Raw genomic sequence first — 15,857 nt, 5'->3', positions numbered from 1 at the left:
AGGAAAAGTGCCTCTCTTAATTCTCTGCTCTAAGAGGAATAGAACTGATCATTAAAAAAGTTCAGCATGATTTCTGCTAGTTTATATGTCCGGTACAATACTGACGCCTTGTGTTACATTTTTGTATTTCATTTTCAATGCAGTAGTTCAATACAGTGCCATGCTTATTGATGCTGCCCCCCCGCATTTTTTTCTACAGCAATTTGGAAAGATCCTCGACGTAGAGATCATATTCAACGAGAGAGGATCGAAGGTATGACATGTATACATCAAAATACCAAACCTGTTCATTTTAAGTTACATGACAATACTCTGCACAGAATGGACATAGCTTACGCATATTTCTTCACATCCCTTATCCTTCTATTATATTCCAACCCTCTTGTTTTCTCTCCATCCCCTTCTGTTTCCATCCTCAACCCTATTTCCTCTCTAGGGTTTTGGCTTTGTGACGTTTGAGACGAGTGCAGACGCTGAGAAGGCCAGAGCCGCTCTCCACGGAACTCTGGTGGAAGGACGCAAGGTTGAGGTAATTTACCCCTCCAAGAACGGTGGCCATTTTGATTTTTGTCTTTGTCCCATGTTCAGCAGTGAAATGAGGTCCGGTTGGCTTAGTATGCTCCTCCATCTCCAGTTGAACTGTCTCAAATGTTTTCGGGGAGTCTGTTTGTGTTTAGTGTTATTATAACCCCCTTCCAGCATGGGGCGGTGGTGCCTCACAGAAAGATCGATGCGCACGATGTCTTGGTTTTACATCACTTCCTGTTTCGCACACTGTCCATTTGCACGTTTTGATCTTCAGCTTTATGGGTCTGCCTGGATTGCAAAGCATGCTGGGTGGTTTGGCAACAAAATGGTCTGGGAACAGTGTTTTCACGTGACACCTTTACACACTGTGCCTCTGGATGCTGCTTATGACACGGCATGCGAGAGGGCGTGTCTCTGCTGCACCCCTTCTTTATATCCATCATCACCATCACTTCCACGATCAGAATCCGGGCTTTATTGGTGTTCACTATTTTTGAGGGGACGTTCTCCCTCTCCTCTCTTCCTTATTTTCTTCTTCTGACAAACAACCATGCTTGCTTGTGTTTGTGAGAGATTCTCTTGCATGGGCTACCAATCGTGTTTCAGAAGACCGGTCAGGTGATGTGACATAAAAGATTGCCGCCTTTTCTTTCCCCTACATTCCAATACCTGTGTGCTTGATTGTGAGTCAGTGCACAGTATTGAAGTAGTCTGATTACGTTGCTGTATGTTGACATTGCTGCATGCATTAGGTGTTGGTAGGTATTGGTATGAGACTGCCCTGAGGGAGTGTGGTGGTGACGTGTTTAATCTGCTGCTTATAGATTCACTGGTGATTTTGGGGGTCTATATATCACTCAATAAATAAAGGCAACCCACACCTCACCCTCACTTGCATCCCCCTTTTCCAAGAGTAATACGTGGTGTAATGGGAATGAGTTCTGCTGCGATGCCTCTGTTTTTCTTGGTCAGCATGACTTGGAAGATCTTGGAAGGAAAACACCTCATGCTCTGCCATCGCTTTGGCTCTTGGTTTTAGATCCATGCTTCATTTTGAGCTCTTCTGCATGCTCTCAACTGTTATGCACTCCTCTGCTGTGTGAATGTGGGCCTAAACGTGTGGGTGAGAAAGAGAAATACGGGGGAAGAGGGGGAGAGAGAGCGATGGAGAGAGTGAAGAGTGATGATACGGCTGTCTTCCTCTCCTTTCCCCCCTTTTCTGTTCTGCTCCATCTCTTTCTCCACTCTTTCTCTATCTTCATGCCGGTCGGTCTGTCTATCCTTGTTTGTCTCTCTCCCCTTATATCAACCTGTGTTTGTTTGACCCTCAACACCTGTCCATATTAGGCCTGGGCGGTATCCAGATTTTCATACCGTCCTACCTGCCATCCCAGGATTTACGGTATTACCGGCATAGCCCACAAGGGGCACTAAAAACCACAAGAAAAAGCCCGTTGGGCGTCTATTACTAGAATGCTAACAACAAACTATTTGCAAAGACCGGCAAATCCAGCTCATGAAGTTATACAATCATAGCTAGTAGCTACCGAATGTCATTTTCGTTGCGTCTGGACTTGTACAAGCGAAGGTGAACGAGAGAAATTGTACACATGAACAAAGTTGTGATGCATGCTTTTCTGAAAGAAGATCCAGCATGTGTACATCCAGCAGAGGTGAGAAGAACGGAGGAGGAAAAAAAACCTGCTAGTAAGGAAGCACAGGGGGAAAATGGCAGATAACTAAGAGCCCTTTGACTTCTCACACACGGCAGAAAGCCGTGATAAGATATCTGATGGCAAACATTTCGTAGTGATTTCTATGAGTGTAACTACATCGCCTCGTGCGGCGCACACCAGTGATTGGCCGATAGATATACAAGGCTGTGGTCTCACCAGCTCCCGCCGTCTCCTGTTGTTCCATTTGCCAGAGGTGGGACCAAGTCATTGTTTTACAAGTCACAAGTAAGTCTCAAGTCTTGGCGCTCAACCCCTAAACAATTCCATATTTTTAACAAGAGTAATAGTTAGTATATTACATTTACGCAAATCATGAATGCTTTAAAAAAAATAACTATTACTTTCTAAATAAACATTATATTTCCATGGAAATACATGGGTAGCCCCCCCATAGTGATGCTATCGGGCGATGTAGGCTTGTACACAATCACCCAACCTTGTTTTAGGAACATCAGCCAGGATTTAGGCTACCAACTGCCTAGCCAGTTGTAGCTCAATCTTGGGGGAAATGATCATGTTCCCGTACTGACTAACTGTGTGGAGGCTCATTGATTTAACGTTACGTTTGCCTACATAATACACCAGTAAAGTAATAAAATATATAGCTGTCGGCTGTATTAGCCACGACTTACGTTCTTTGTGCAGCTTCAAATGTCGAACAAAGTTGGATATTGTTGCGCCTCCGTCTGTAATTTTCTTCCAGCATGTTTTGCGAGTTGCAATACGTTTTTTGTTGATACAGAGTCGTCTTTATATCTGAAAATAATCATTTGAGGTATCATCTTTCCAAGGGCTCCATCTGAATTCACCCGGCGACATTCCTCTGCACTGCCACACACAACTTTTTCTCAGCCGGCACAATTTGATTGGCTGCTGTCCGATTCAAACTGTAATCCCTTAAATGAAGAGTTGATGCGCTGCACATTTTTTTTAATAGCATTATTTTTTATATTTGGGCTTGGGGAGGGTGTCAGGTCGAGTCATAAGGCTCAAGTCCAAGTCAAGACGAGAGTCATTGGTGTTGAAGTCAAAGTCGAGTTGCAACTCGAATCCAAGTCGTGACTCAAGTCCACACCTCTGCCATTTACAAACAAACACTTGACTGGCTCAACTGTTCTGGGAACTGCGGTAATCTTCAGAACGTAAGACCGGTGAAATAAAGAACGCAATCTGCTTTAATGCCGAACGTATTGCACAAGTTGACTGCAGGTATTAACTTAAAAAGTTACTACACATTCAAATTTATTGAAAAACCATCCTGTGGCTTTTCCAAATACCCTAGTATACGGTATAAATGGTATATTGCCCAAGCCAAGTCGATATATACCCCTCTCTCCATCTGTCCATTCTCCTTTTTAAGTGTACTCCAATACAGTATTTTGTTATGTGCAGTGTTAATAGGTTTTTTACAAAAAAGAAAGTTATCTATTACTTCTTTCAACATTAATGAATTACTTTACTTATTACTCCCTGGGAAAAGTAATTAGTTACACTAATCGTTATTACCTTTGTTACACCCCAAAACGTTGCGCTTCCTCACTCAATGTAAACAATGTCAACGTTACCCTACGTAGGCCTATGCACCAACACAATTAGCCTAATAATGACCGACACAATATCTACTGAGGATAAGGGCAGCATTTCCTCTACTACATACCCAGCTACATGCTGGTTCAGCTCTCCCTGGGTCACAGCCTGTCCTCCTGAAGCATTAGGATGAGGTAGGCCCACAGTCATCTTCAGCAGCAGGGTCAGGTGTTTCTCACCTGGGCAGAGTTGACATTTTACTGTGTTATTCTTGTCATCTTGTCCTACCAAATTAAAGTAATGGGAGCACTTCCACGCTGGGAAAGTAAGTGTTTTAGACTCTTCTGCCATTTTCCCATCGCCCTCACTTAAGCAGTTAGTAGTAGTGTGTGCATGCATAAACAGGAACCTGGTGAGAGGACATTTTTTAAATGTTATATATATTGCGCCAACAGAGGGAATAATAATCTCACAATCATTTGGATCCGTAAGTGTAATAGGAAGGGAATGATAACAAAATAACTAATATTATTACTGCAATTTGAACAGTAACTCTGATATATTACTCGTTACCACAAAAAGTATTATTATTACTGTAGCACGTTACTTTATAAGGCGTTACCCCCAACACTGGTTGTGTTGAAAAGTTCAGTGACTTCTCCCTGACCCATAGGCTTCTAGATTGATCCCTCAACTGTCCCCCTCTGTCTCCCATATGTGTATGGCTGTATCTGCTCATATGTATTGGGTATTTGTAGTAGTTACATCAATAGAGGTCTGTTTTATGTCAAAGGGTGACCAATCACCCCTGACATCACTTCATGACATCACTTCCTCTGTGTACCTCAGGGTGGGGGTGGTTGCTTTTCATCACCTCATTGGTTGTTTTTGTTTTGGTTAATTTCTTATTATATTTTCTCTATTTCCCCCTGATGATTTCTGTGTTGTTGTCAGTCTCCACGGTAACCGCTCGCGTGTCCTCACACCGTTTCCCCAGCAATGGTAAGTTGTGTACACATGGCATCATTTTTGAATGACCCCCCACCCCCCTTCCGCCAAATAAAGATAAAGTGCACCCTACACACACAAAAAAATACAATAAAAGTGTCCATGACACGGCAGGGTTTGATCGAAAGGATCTGATTGGCTAATCCTGTGATTGATTGTGGAGCTGGCGAATAAAATGCTGATTAGAAAAACCAACGGCATTTGACCGCATGGCCTTCCAGACTCTTTCTGTAACATTAAGATAACCTGATATAAAACGCATCTACAAGCGCAACTGACTACCACTTTATGCATTAATTCCATTCACCACTCTAACTGCATTCAAACATTCATTCTAGAGCTATTGACTTCCTGCATGGTTGACTATCTCTTGTCATCTGTATCATACAGTGCCACTGTCATCTCTGTTATGTATAAGCTACCTTTCTTTAGTGAATACCGAACGGTAGATTGCTTTGATTCAACAGCATTTTGTTTGGTACACTAGTAGTGGGTTGGCATGATAAAGCATGTACGCGTTGTTGTAGAAGTCAGTCTTGGTAACGAGACAGTAGGTTTTGTGCGCTGGCTGTAGTTGTCGATGTAGAAGGGCAAAGTAGTCTATTCTTCACATGAAAACAAAGGTAAAATGACACTTTGTACAAGCTAAGGATATGCAACTGATATAGATTATATAAAATACTTCAAACTAGTTACCAATGGAGACCACCGCTAGAGAGAAGATCATCTTGAAACCACCATCAGTATCACATCTGACTCTCAATAGGATTGAATTGAATTGGATTATGTGCCCAGACCTTTTTATTTTGTCCACGAGGAGTTTCTTTTTAAAAATGTTGAGCAATGGTTTGGTTTTGGATGGTGTGTTATATTGGTGTCTGCTTCTAGTTATTTGTCGTGCGACACTGAATTGCAATGCCTGACAGTGTTTCACAGTCATGGTTTGATTTGGTTTTTTGAGGAATGACATTTGCATCCCCCCATCCTCTATCTCTTTATTCTGTCCTCTCTCTCTCTCATCCCTCTCTATCCCAGCTCATGTATTGGATCATATATGTAGGCAAACGGTTAGATGTTTTTTATTTTGTTTTGATTCGTTTGTTCCGCATCTTGGTATTTGTTTTGTTTTTTGTTCGTGAGAAAAATAATTTTCTCTCTCACTCTCTCTTTACCTCCCATCATTTGTGTTCCCGTGTCTTTTAATGTGGACTGGCTATTCTTCCTGCATCCCGCTCTCTCTTCTCCCCCTCTCTCTCTGTATGATGTGTGTGACTTGATTGGGAGGGCTGCCAGAATGTTTTGATTGGTCTATATATACTGCATCTGATGCTTGCTGATTGGCTGGTTTGGCTCACCTTCTGGTCATGTGATGCGCTCTTGATTGACTGGCTGCGTGTAATCTGTGTGTGACCTGTTCAAGTGATGAAACGTTTTGCATCGTGTTCAACAGAAGCTTACTTCACCCTCTCTTTTCCCTCTTTTTAAAGGTAGCATTGCCTGGAATGGTCTTGGGATTTCTTTTGAATGCCTTAATCTGAAATGTTTTATTTTTGTTCAGTCTGTGTGAGTGTGTCCATGGTTAAATTATTGTGAATACTCACACGTTCGTAGTTTTTTATTTTTTTATCCTTCATAAGAATGCATGGATCAATCAATTACCATCACTTTACATCAGAAAAATGAACCTCTTATCAACGTTTAGACACTACTGTCACTTTTTCAATTCATACGGCTCACAGTAGCAGATAAATGTTGACAAGTACAAACAGTGTTTTTTTACTAATCTCAATTTATTTGCGTTAGTTACATATGTATTAATAATATGAGTTAGTAAAGTCATAGCCAGTTCTAAGTGTATTGACGCACTCATATTTCAAATATATAGGGCCTATTTGTTCTGGTAGTACTGAAGGTTATGTTGGTGCCTGTACTGTGTGGTTTGGGCATAGAAATAGAATGAATAGAACGGATGTCCCCATTAAAGCCAGTGATGGCATAATGGGTGGTCTGTCGGCCATTGCGTGTACCCATAAGACCAAAGCAGTAAGTAAAAGAAGTGTACCCATCAATCTGCGCTGTGATTTTAAAAAACGGACATTACAAAAAATACAGTACATTGCATGAGCCACATCACTATTTATTTGAATGAACAGTCTACACTATCATGGAAATTATTACTTCACAGTACCAGATATTGTTAGTGTACCCTTGAATTTAACCGTCAGTTTTCCAGGGTTAGAGGTTCCACGCCTGTTCTATTCATTCTGTTTCTATGGTTTTGGGTATACAGGAGGATGTTTGTGCATGTTGTTTGTGCATGGAGCAGGCAAGGGCGTTTGTCCCTCAGGTCCGGTGTCACCCCTCGTCGTGTTGTCTTGACCTCTGACCTCTCTCTGACACCCAGGTCAACAACGCCACAGCCAGGGTGATGACCAATAAGAAAATGGTCACCCCATATTCAAATGGAGGAGAGGGGCTCGCCGCTCTACCTTATGGTAAAGATAATATTGCTGGTTATAACTGCTGAATATGACCAACACATTAGTAGCAATGTAGTTGCGTGTGATTACATCAGTGTAATTGCATAGTATGTTTAACTTGTTGAGTGTTACTCATATTTCTTATCCTATTTTTCCTCAAATGTACATTAGGGCTACTAAATGCCAACTCCCCTACAGCCGGGTGGAAGTTGAGTCCAATGGTTGGAGCCATGTACAGTCCAGAGCTCTATACAGGTGAGATGCTAATAACATTGTTAGACTAATTTCATCAACACAGCTGATGCTAACATTATTAACTTAAGTCTTCATTACATCAGTATAGGTGAGATGCTAACATTGTTAAGCTTACAGTGTCTAAGGAAAGTATTCAGACCTCTTGACTTTCTCCACATTTTGTTACGTTGCTTTTTAAATTATCCAGCAATCTACGCACAATACCCCATAATAACATTACAATACCCCATAATATCAAAGGCAAACAGGTTGTTAGAAATTTCTGCAAATGTATTAAAAATAAAATAAGTATTCAGACCCTTTGCTATGAGACTCAAAATTGAGCTGCGGTGCATGCTGTTTCCATTGATCATCTTAGATGTTTCTACAACTTGATTGGAGTCCACCTGTGGCAATTTCAATTGATTGGACATTATTTGGAAAGGCACACACCTGTCTGTATAAGGTCCCACAGTTGACCGTGCATGTCAGAGCAAAAACCAAACCATGAGGTCGATGCAATTGTCCGTAGAGCTCTGAGACAGGATTGTGTTGAGGCACAGATCAGGGGAAGGGTACGAAAAAATGTCTGCAGCATTGCATGTCTCCAAGAACACAGTGGCCTCCATCATTCTTAAATGGAAGAAGTTTGAACCTCCAAGACTCTTCCTAGATCTGGCTCTCCGGCCAAACGGAGGAATCGGGGGAGAAAGGCTTTGGTCAGGGAGGTGACCAAGAACCCGATGGTGACTCTGACAGAGCTCCAGATTCCTCTGTGGAGATGGGAGAACCTTCTAGAAGGACAACCATCTCTGCCGCACTCCACCAATCAGGCCTTTATGGTAGAGTGGCCAGACAGAAGACACTCCTCAGTAAAAGGCACATGACAGCTCGCTTGGAGTTTGCCAAAAGGCACCCAAAAACTCTCAGACCCTGAGAAACAAGATTCTCTGGTCTGATGAAACAAAGATTGAACCCTTTGGCCTGAATGTCAAACATCACGTCTGGAGGAAACCTGGCACCATCCCTACGGTGAAGCATGGTGGTGGCATCATGCTGTGGGGATGTTTTTCAGCAGCAGGGACTGGCAGACTAGTCAGGATCGAGGGAAAGATGAACGGCGCAAAGTACAGAGAGATCCTTGATGAAAACTTGCTCCAGAGCGCTCAGGACAGCCAAGACAACGTAGGATTGGCTTTGGGATACGTCTCTGAATGTCCTTCAGTGGCCCAGCCAGAGCCCGGACTTGGGCCCGATCGAACATCTCTGGAGAGACCTGAAAATTGCTGTGCAGCAATGCTCCCCATCCAACCTGACAGAACTTGAGAGCATCTGCAGAGAAGAATAGGAAAAACTCCCCAAATACAGGTGTGCCAAGCTTGTGGGGTCGTACCCAAGAAGACTTGATGCTGTAATCGCCGCCAAAGGTGCTTCAGCAGAGTACTGAATAAAGGGTCTGAATACGTATGGAAATGTCATATTTCAGCAAATGAACCTGTTTTTGCTTTGTCATTATTGGGTATTGTGTGTAGATTGATGAGGGAGAAAAAAACAATTTCATCAATTTTAGAATAAGGCTGTAACTTAACAAAATGTGGAAAAAGTCAAGGGGTCTGAATACTTTCCGAAGGCACTGTAAGTTCTCATTTCATCAGTATAGGTGAGCTGCTAACATTGTTAGCTTAAGTCCTCATTTCATCAGAATAGGAGATTGGTGAGATGTTGATATGACTAGCTTTAGCCCGTATGTATTCCTTTATATTAGGACCCTTCGCCCCACAATGGATCTCCATCATAATCAAAATAGCCCGTTTCCCTTTTCTGTAGACTGTTTATTTTCGGTAGGCTGTTATTCGATAGGCTGTTCTTTTGTGTAGACTAACTCTTTGTTCTTTTTTGCCTCTCTCTGATTTCTCTGGCCTGTCTCTCTCAGTCCCTGGCTTCCCGTACCCTGCGGCGGCTGCACAGGCTGCCACAGCGGCGGCGACCTTTAGAGGCGCCCACCTCCGGGGTCGTGGCCGGCCGGTCTACGGTGCTGTCAGGGCAGCCCTACCCCAGCAAGCTATACCTACATACCCAGGGTAGGTGTTACTCAATAAAACACACACTTTTACTGCATGGTGTGATATAACAAATCCACTTAATTGCGTTAGTTTGGTGCTGCGCTGAAATATCATTTCTTTGTCTGAACATGAGATAATATTGCGGTCTACTGCGCAGTGGTCACAATCACTCCAATATGACTTGTAAAGGGCTACGTTTGGCCAAACGAGAAGTGGTATTTTATCTCGCATGTTGCACGTGTGTATATATTAATCACCCGCCCCTTTTCTCTCCTCTTTTACACCCTCTTCTTTATTCTGCTCCTCCTCACAACTTGTATTTCCTTCCACTGCTCAATCACCATCCATCACTTCTCTTCTATCCATCGCTCTTTTTCTGGTCTTTCCTCTCCTCCCCTCTCTCAGTGTGATGTATCAGGAAGGGTTTTACGGTGCAGCAGACCTCTATGTAAGTATACCTCTCTCCTTCGCTCTTTCTCTCTCATTCTCTCCTTTCCCCTCCCTCCGTCGGAGTGTGTGAGCGTGTGTGCATGGACCAAATCCTCAGAGCTGTGTATATGTGGGTGATGTAGTAAACTTTACAATTGAACACACGTTTTTTTTTAAAAATCGTTTTATTCAGTCAATTATTTTAATTAGGCAGATCAATAACAGCTGTTACACACACGGCACACATTTTGTTCTTGATGAATCATATTGCTATATGAAGCGGTGCATGCCATGTGCAATGTCCAGTCTTCCAGGATCTATACTACACGCCCTCATAGTTCTATACATTCATGAATAGACTGCTCTATGCATCGTTTGCCTGCGTGTGGACTGTGATTGTGTGTGTGTGTGTGTGTGTGTGTGGTACCAGCTTGACCATAGCTGTTCTCTGTTCTCTCTGTAGAATAGTGTTTCAGGACATTAGTGGCAGATTGCCCCAGGTAGGGTCCCATCATCACGTCACTGTGTGATCAGCCAGTGTGCATCCATCCTATTACTATGCGTTCCACTGACTGACTGACTGCTACTGGTGTTTTATTGACCATCCCAGATTGAAATGCCTCTTTATTTCTGTTTCTATTACTAACTCACTGGATTCTGACATGGGTGGAGTTGCAGAACGGGGGAGAAAGGGAATCGTTATAACATGAATGACAATATTACCTTCTAAAGGAATTACACGTAACATGATGGACATTTTAAAGTTTTGTTCAGTTAAAAAAAAAAAGAATTGTACAATAAATCATATACACAGATGAAAACAACAGGATTTTGCCATGATTCTTATGCAGTCTTTATAACGGCCACCCTTAGATATGAAGTGTAGCCAAAATGAGAGGTACACTTTGCCAGTAATGGCTGACATGGTTTCTGAAAGTTGAGGCTGAGTAGCTTAAAGACAGCTCACAGAGGATCTCCAGGATCTGAGGATCAACACAGGTCCACAGACTCTCAGGGACATGGATCTTCATCTTAATGAGTCGTTCTGACCCCTTCCTGGTATCTCCATATATCTGTTCCAGCTGTGGCATGCTAACTGAATCAATGTTGGCATGCAGACACACTTATACCCCTCTTCCCCATTCTCCTTCTCTCTCTGTATCCTCCTCTTCCTATCCCCTCCCTCACCCCAGCAGATGTGTGTGTTACTGAATATGGGGACTTGGTCCTGTAATGATCTATAGGTTAGAATGCAGTGGTGTGTTGCCAAGGAGGCGGCCTCCTCTGTTAAGTTTGGGGTGCATGCTGTCCGGCGTCAGTGATTTGGTTGTGACCATGCGAGTGTGTATGTGTCCCCTCCCCCTTAATTGTATTGGCTGGCCGTCTTCTGTGTGTTCATCATCCGTTTTTCCACATTAAAGGAATAATGATCCTGATCACCTGTTTATTCACCCCCCCTCTTTCTTTAACGCTGTGTTTTTGATGGGAAGGAGGAGATTTCACACCTGAGGTTATGCACACTTTCTCCTGTCTTTGTCTCTCCCCCCACCTCCAACAAGACATCAATTATCAGATGAATTGAATGTAGAAAAGCTGCGGCACACTTGATGCAGGGCCTATATCATTGCCACAAACCGAGGCCCTAGTGTTTTTTTTTGTTGGTCATGGAGGGAGACCGACACGGGGAAAAGGCCTCTGCTACATTCTCTGAATGCCATGTTGCACCAGATGACCTGTTGTTGCTGCTTGTGTTAGTCTCCTTTTTCTGCTGTTATAAAGGAACATATCTTCACTCTCATTCATTCCTGGGGTATTGTGTGAGGGAGTTGATAACAATGGACTAACAACCGTGTTCTCGCTGTCTGTCTGTCCCTTCCTTCTTTAGGGTGGCTATGCTGCGTATCGCTACGCTCAGCCGACTGCGGTAGCTGGTCCTGCAGGAGCAGCGGCTGCCGCAGCAGCTGCCTACAGTGATGGGTGAGTGATAGACACAAGATACTACACAAAATAAAGCAGTAGCACACCGTACTATGACTATATATTAACATATTCAAATGAAAAGTAGTGGGCCTACTTCACTTTCTATTCTGGAACATGTTTGGTTGCATAGCTGCGGGTTTGTAATGTACTAATCTCTGGTGTCCAGCTACGGACGGGTGTACACGACAGACCCTTACCACGCTGCACTAAACCCTGCTGCAGCCTATGGTGTAGGAGCTATGGTAAGAACATCTATTTACATTACTATCCACAACAAAGAAAATATCATAGAATTAGATTGTCCATTCTAGTAATTCTACTTCTATGGTAAAGCTCTAGCCAATCACTAACCCACTAACTGCCATATTACCTCTCCTCTGTCTCTACCAGGCCACACTGTACAGGGGAGGCTACAGTAGATTTGCGCCCTACTAAAGATTTCCCAGGAGCTCTCTCATCCTGTTTGAACAATCTATAAAAGAGCTCCCTCTGCTGTCCAGGATGGAGATTGCAACACGTTGACGCAAGTTTGTCGCCTACCATGGAAACATTTATATTTCAAAATCTCCTGCTGTCCACTCTTTTTTCGCTTCAAACAAAAATAGGAATGCCGTTTTAAAGACTGGTAGAAAGCCTTGACAAAGAAAAGAAAATAGAAAAAAAAACCTTGTATTTGAACCAAATGGCCGCTTGTTTACATTGCACGGCTGTATTATAGTCCCCCTGTTTCTCCCTCTCGACACTCTCAGCAGCACAATACACAGAATGGTCGCCCCCAGCTAGCGTACCTCCAGAGCCTATCATGTAACTGGTGTCCGGACCGTTAACTGAACACTGAGACAAACCCCCTACCACACGTATAACAGCCAAGGTGTAATGTGGCATGTACTATACACAACTCATACATCAAGAATGGAGCTGGAGTCTAGTTATGGAAGACAGAACTGTGACTGCCAGTGTCTGCAGGTCTGTGGAGCCTGAATGAGTGAGAAACCACAGCAACCGAGCACCAGAAGCATTTTGGAACAGAAAGACAATTTGCAAACAAAGTGGAGGATGTGACTCCATGTTTCCTGTTGTGGGGTGAAGGAGTATGAGAGAGGAAATGACATCATCATTGCAGAGAGAGAGGGGATGGACTGATGTTTTTTTTAACACTATTAGAAATGACTCACTTCAAACTGAGCAGTAAAAGGATTATCATAGCTGTTCCTTACCTCAAAGTTTTCTTAGTCTGTGAAAATGGCGAACCTTTAAAAATTTAATTGTTACAATTATGCAAATAAATTAGATAGAGAAAAAAAGTTACCAAATTATTATTATTATTGCTGATTTATAGCGTTGTCTTTATTGCGTTAATATTGTTAGTTTCAGTGGTTCTCTGAGCACACCTCCACACACATTTTCCACTTCCCTAGAAACGAGGTCTAGGGGCTAGGACTACAGTGTAGATAATATCTATGTCATTCACTACAGTGTAGATAATATCTGTAAGTCATTCACTACAGTGGGCAACACTACACGTCCCCTCTACATAACACAATATTATACCAAACTAAACTTCCAGTGCACAACATCATATTCTCACAAGACGTCACGCTATACACATCACTCAGAACTATATAATATTTCATCACTGCTATCGAGGTACCGACTGGCTTTTTTATTGCATTGTGAATGTTAGGCTGAGACATATATCACTGATATCATTGAAACAACCAGAACCTAGTGTCCTAGAATAAACTTCTTCAGTTATTTCTTTGAAAAGTTATGATAGAGATGTATTATTTGGCTATATGATTGATTTCCTTAACTTGTTCTGTCTTTTAGAAGAGCAGGTAAACATCAAGTACAGTCTTCCTGAGAATAGCTACGTTGGTAATAGATAGTGAGATTCTGTCAACAGGCGTTGAAAGAGGGACACCATCAATATGAAAAATATTTAATGCAAAATACCATACTATTGTGCATATTTCTATATCCTTATACTCTATTTCCAAAATGTGGTTGTTTTTGCCTTTTTTTTGTTCCAAAGATTTGTAGAAAAGCACACTTTTAGTCATGTGTATGATAAATATATTATCGTTCTTGTGGTTATTATTATAAGTGTGGACTTTTTATTTGTTGCATTAGCTCGTTATATTTTTTTCTATTGGTAAATGTTGTTCCTCCTAAAGTAAGGTGACATTTTCATTTCCTCCATCAAGATTAGTTGAAATCTGATATTTTTTCCCCCTCCTGTGTTGTTTTCTTGGGCAGAGGGGAATGGACTCTTTAGTAGTTTCAAAGAGGGAGGGAACCATAGAAGTATACCACTATGACATCAGCCTATCTAGTGTTCTATATCTATGGCGCGAACAAAACGGGAAAGCATGTAAAACTAAACTACCAAACTAATTTCCCCCCAAAAGATAGGGAAAGGCTGAAATGTTTGGGTCTCACAATTTATTCCAAGTCCAAAGTTTACAGTAGACAAGAATATGTTGGAATGAATGGTGGCCTGACAAGCACTTCTTCTGACCTGGTGAAGTAATCTAGTCACTCTGTCGTAGACAAAGACTCCTAACATTTCAGTGCTGAAATTTAGTCAGTTGAGGTTTAAAACGGGTGTGAAGAGTGTAGCGTTCGTGTGCTGTCAAGGTTAAAGGGCATGCAGTTTTGAATGATCCAAGTATACAAAAGGTTGTATGTGTTATCGTTTGGTTTGTACAATGGTAAATGTTTCAGAACATTTTCTTTGTAAAACTGCTATGTGGGGCATGAACTAATTACTATGAAACAATATTACAAAATGCTGCAGTCATTGTTTATTTTGAAATGTTTGCTCTATTTTTCATTTTATCTTCGTTTTTCTGGCTGTGCGTACCACTCTTCTCAGTGTGAACTTAATCTAAGACCTCAACAGGGGTCAAACTCTTCTCTGGTCATTTGACTTTATTATCATGTATTGCAAAAGTGGACTGAAATATGAATAACTGAAAAGATGCAGCCAAAGAGTTATTTATGCCCTATTTCTACGGTTACCAAATTGAGAAACGCAGAGCAAAGTGGATAAATGATTGACAACCTATTGAACCCAATCAACATGGGCAACTAGCATGATGTCGTTCTCCAGGAAGTAGAGTTTGAGACCCCTGACCTAAATGTTTTGCATGATTTTGATTCTGTCTTTTGAGATCAGACTCCAACAGCATTCGGTTGCAGTAGTCATCTTTTACCACTAAACTCCATGGAGAATGCTCGGCAGCTAGCCCTTTTTTTATGCTTAGGATGCTAGTGTAGCAGAGAAGAGCACAGTGCTGTTTGTCAAAGACTCAGGCCCAGTGATGGGCTAAACAAAATGGCCGCCACAACAAGGCAAGAACACAATGGCAACGTTCTAATTTCCATACCAGCATATTACTTTGAATTCATACCTTGATACAGTGCTTCATACTAAGTAGTATACTTGTGTGGATATTGGAACAGAGCCATGGAGTAGGCTCCTTGTATTATATTATACAGTGAGGTGGTTCTTAATCACTATAGGTTTCAAATAGAAGTGACTGTCCTTTTATGAATCTCTTCCCCTCTGTCATGTTTATCCCTTGGCTGCCATTATGCTATTTTGTTAGTGAATGTCCATATAAAATCTTTTATATCAAATATTTTGTTGTGGTTTGTGACTCATGTTATTTTGGTGTCCAATTTCAAATCAAATGTGATGTCACATGCGCCGAATACGACAGGTGTCGACCTTACAGTGAAATGCTTACTTACAGGCCCTTAACACTTACTGTTCTTAAAACTACATTGTTGGTTAAGTAAAAAATAATTGAAGAGAAGCAGTAAAATAACAGAGGCTATATACAGGGGGTAGGGGTACAGAGTCA

General features: G+C 42.0%; 1 protein-coding gene across 9 annotated transcripts in view; it reads left to right on the top strand.

Moving 5' to 3' along the window:
* LOC112238442 (RNA binding protein fox-1 homolog 2) overlaps positions 1-15,630 on the top strand; it is a 36,811-nt gene extending 21,181 nt beyond the window's left edge. For 4 of the 9 annotated variants that reach the window (XM_042304049.1, XM_042304043.1, XM_042304060.1 and 1 more), the window contains 9 exons: positions 200-253; positions 437-529; positions 7,204-7,294; positions 7,451-7,534; positions 9,423-9,594; positions 9,982-10,024; positions 11,891-11,982; positions 12,152-12,227; positions 12,376-15,630. In XM_042304049.1, the coding sequence (XP_042159983.1) occupies positions 200-253; positions 437-529; positions 7,204-7,294; positions 7,451-7,534; positions 9,423-9,594; positions 9,982-10,024; positions 11,891-11,982; positions 12,152-12,227; positions 12,376-12,420 (750 nt within the window). In that variant the 3' untranslated portion in view covers positions 12,421-15,630. Of the gene's footprint in view, positions 1-199; positions 254-436; positions 530-7,203; positions 7,295-7,450; positions 7,535-9,422; positions 9,595-9,981; positions 10,025-10,468; positions 10,808-11,890; positions 11,983-12,151; positions 12,228-12,375 lie in introns of those variants that run through there. The other 5 variants (XR_006079646.1, XM_042304051.1, XM_042304053.1 and 2 more) reach the window with 5 other exon arrangements.
* The last annotated feature ends 227 nt before the right edge of the window (positions 15,631-15,857 follow it).

Source organism: Oncorhynchus tshawytscha, linkage group LG02, assembly GCF_018296145.1.
Source record: "Oncorhynchus tshawytscha isolate Ot180627B linkage group LG02, Otsh_v2.0, whole genome shotgun sequence".
Lineage (NCBI taxonomy): Eukaryota > Metazoa > Chordata > Actinopteri > Salmoniformes > Salmonidae > Oncorhynchus > Oncorhynchus tshawytscha.
The sequence above is the reverse complement of the archived record's forward strand: the minus strand, read 5'-3'. Positions and strand labels throughout refer to the sequence as shown.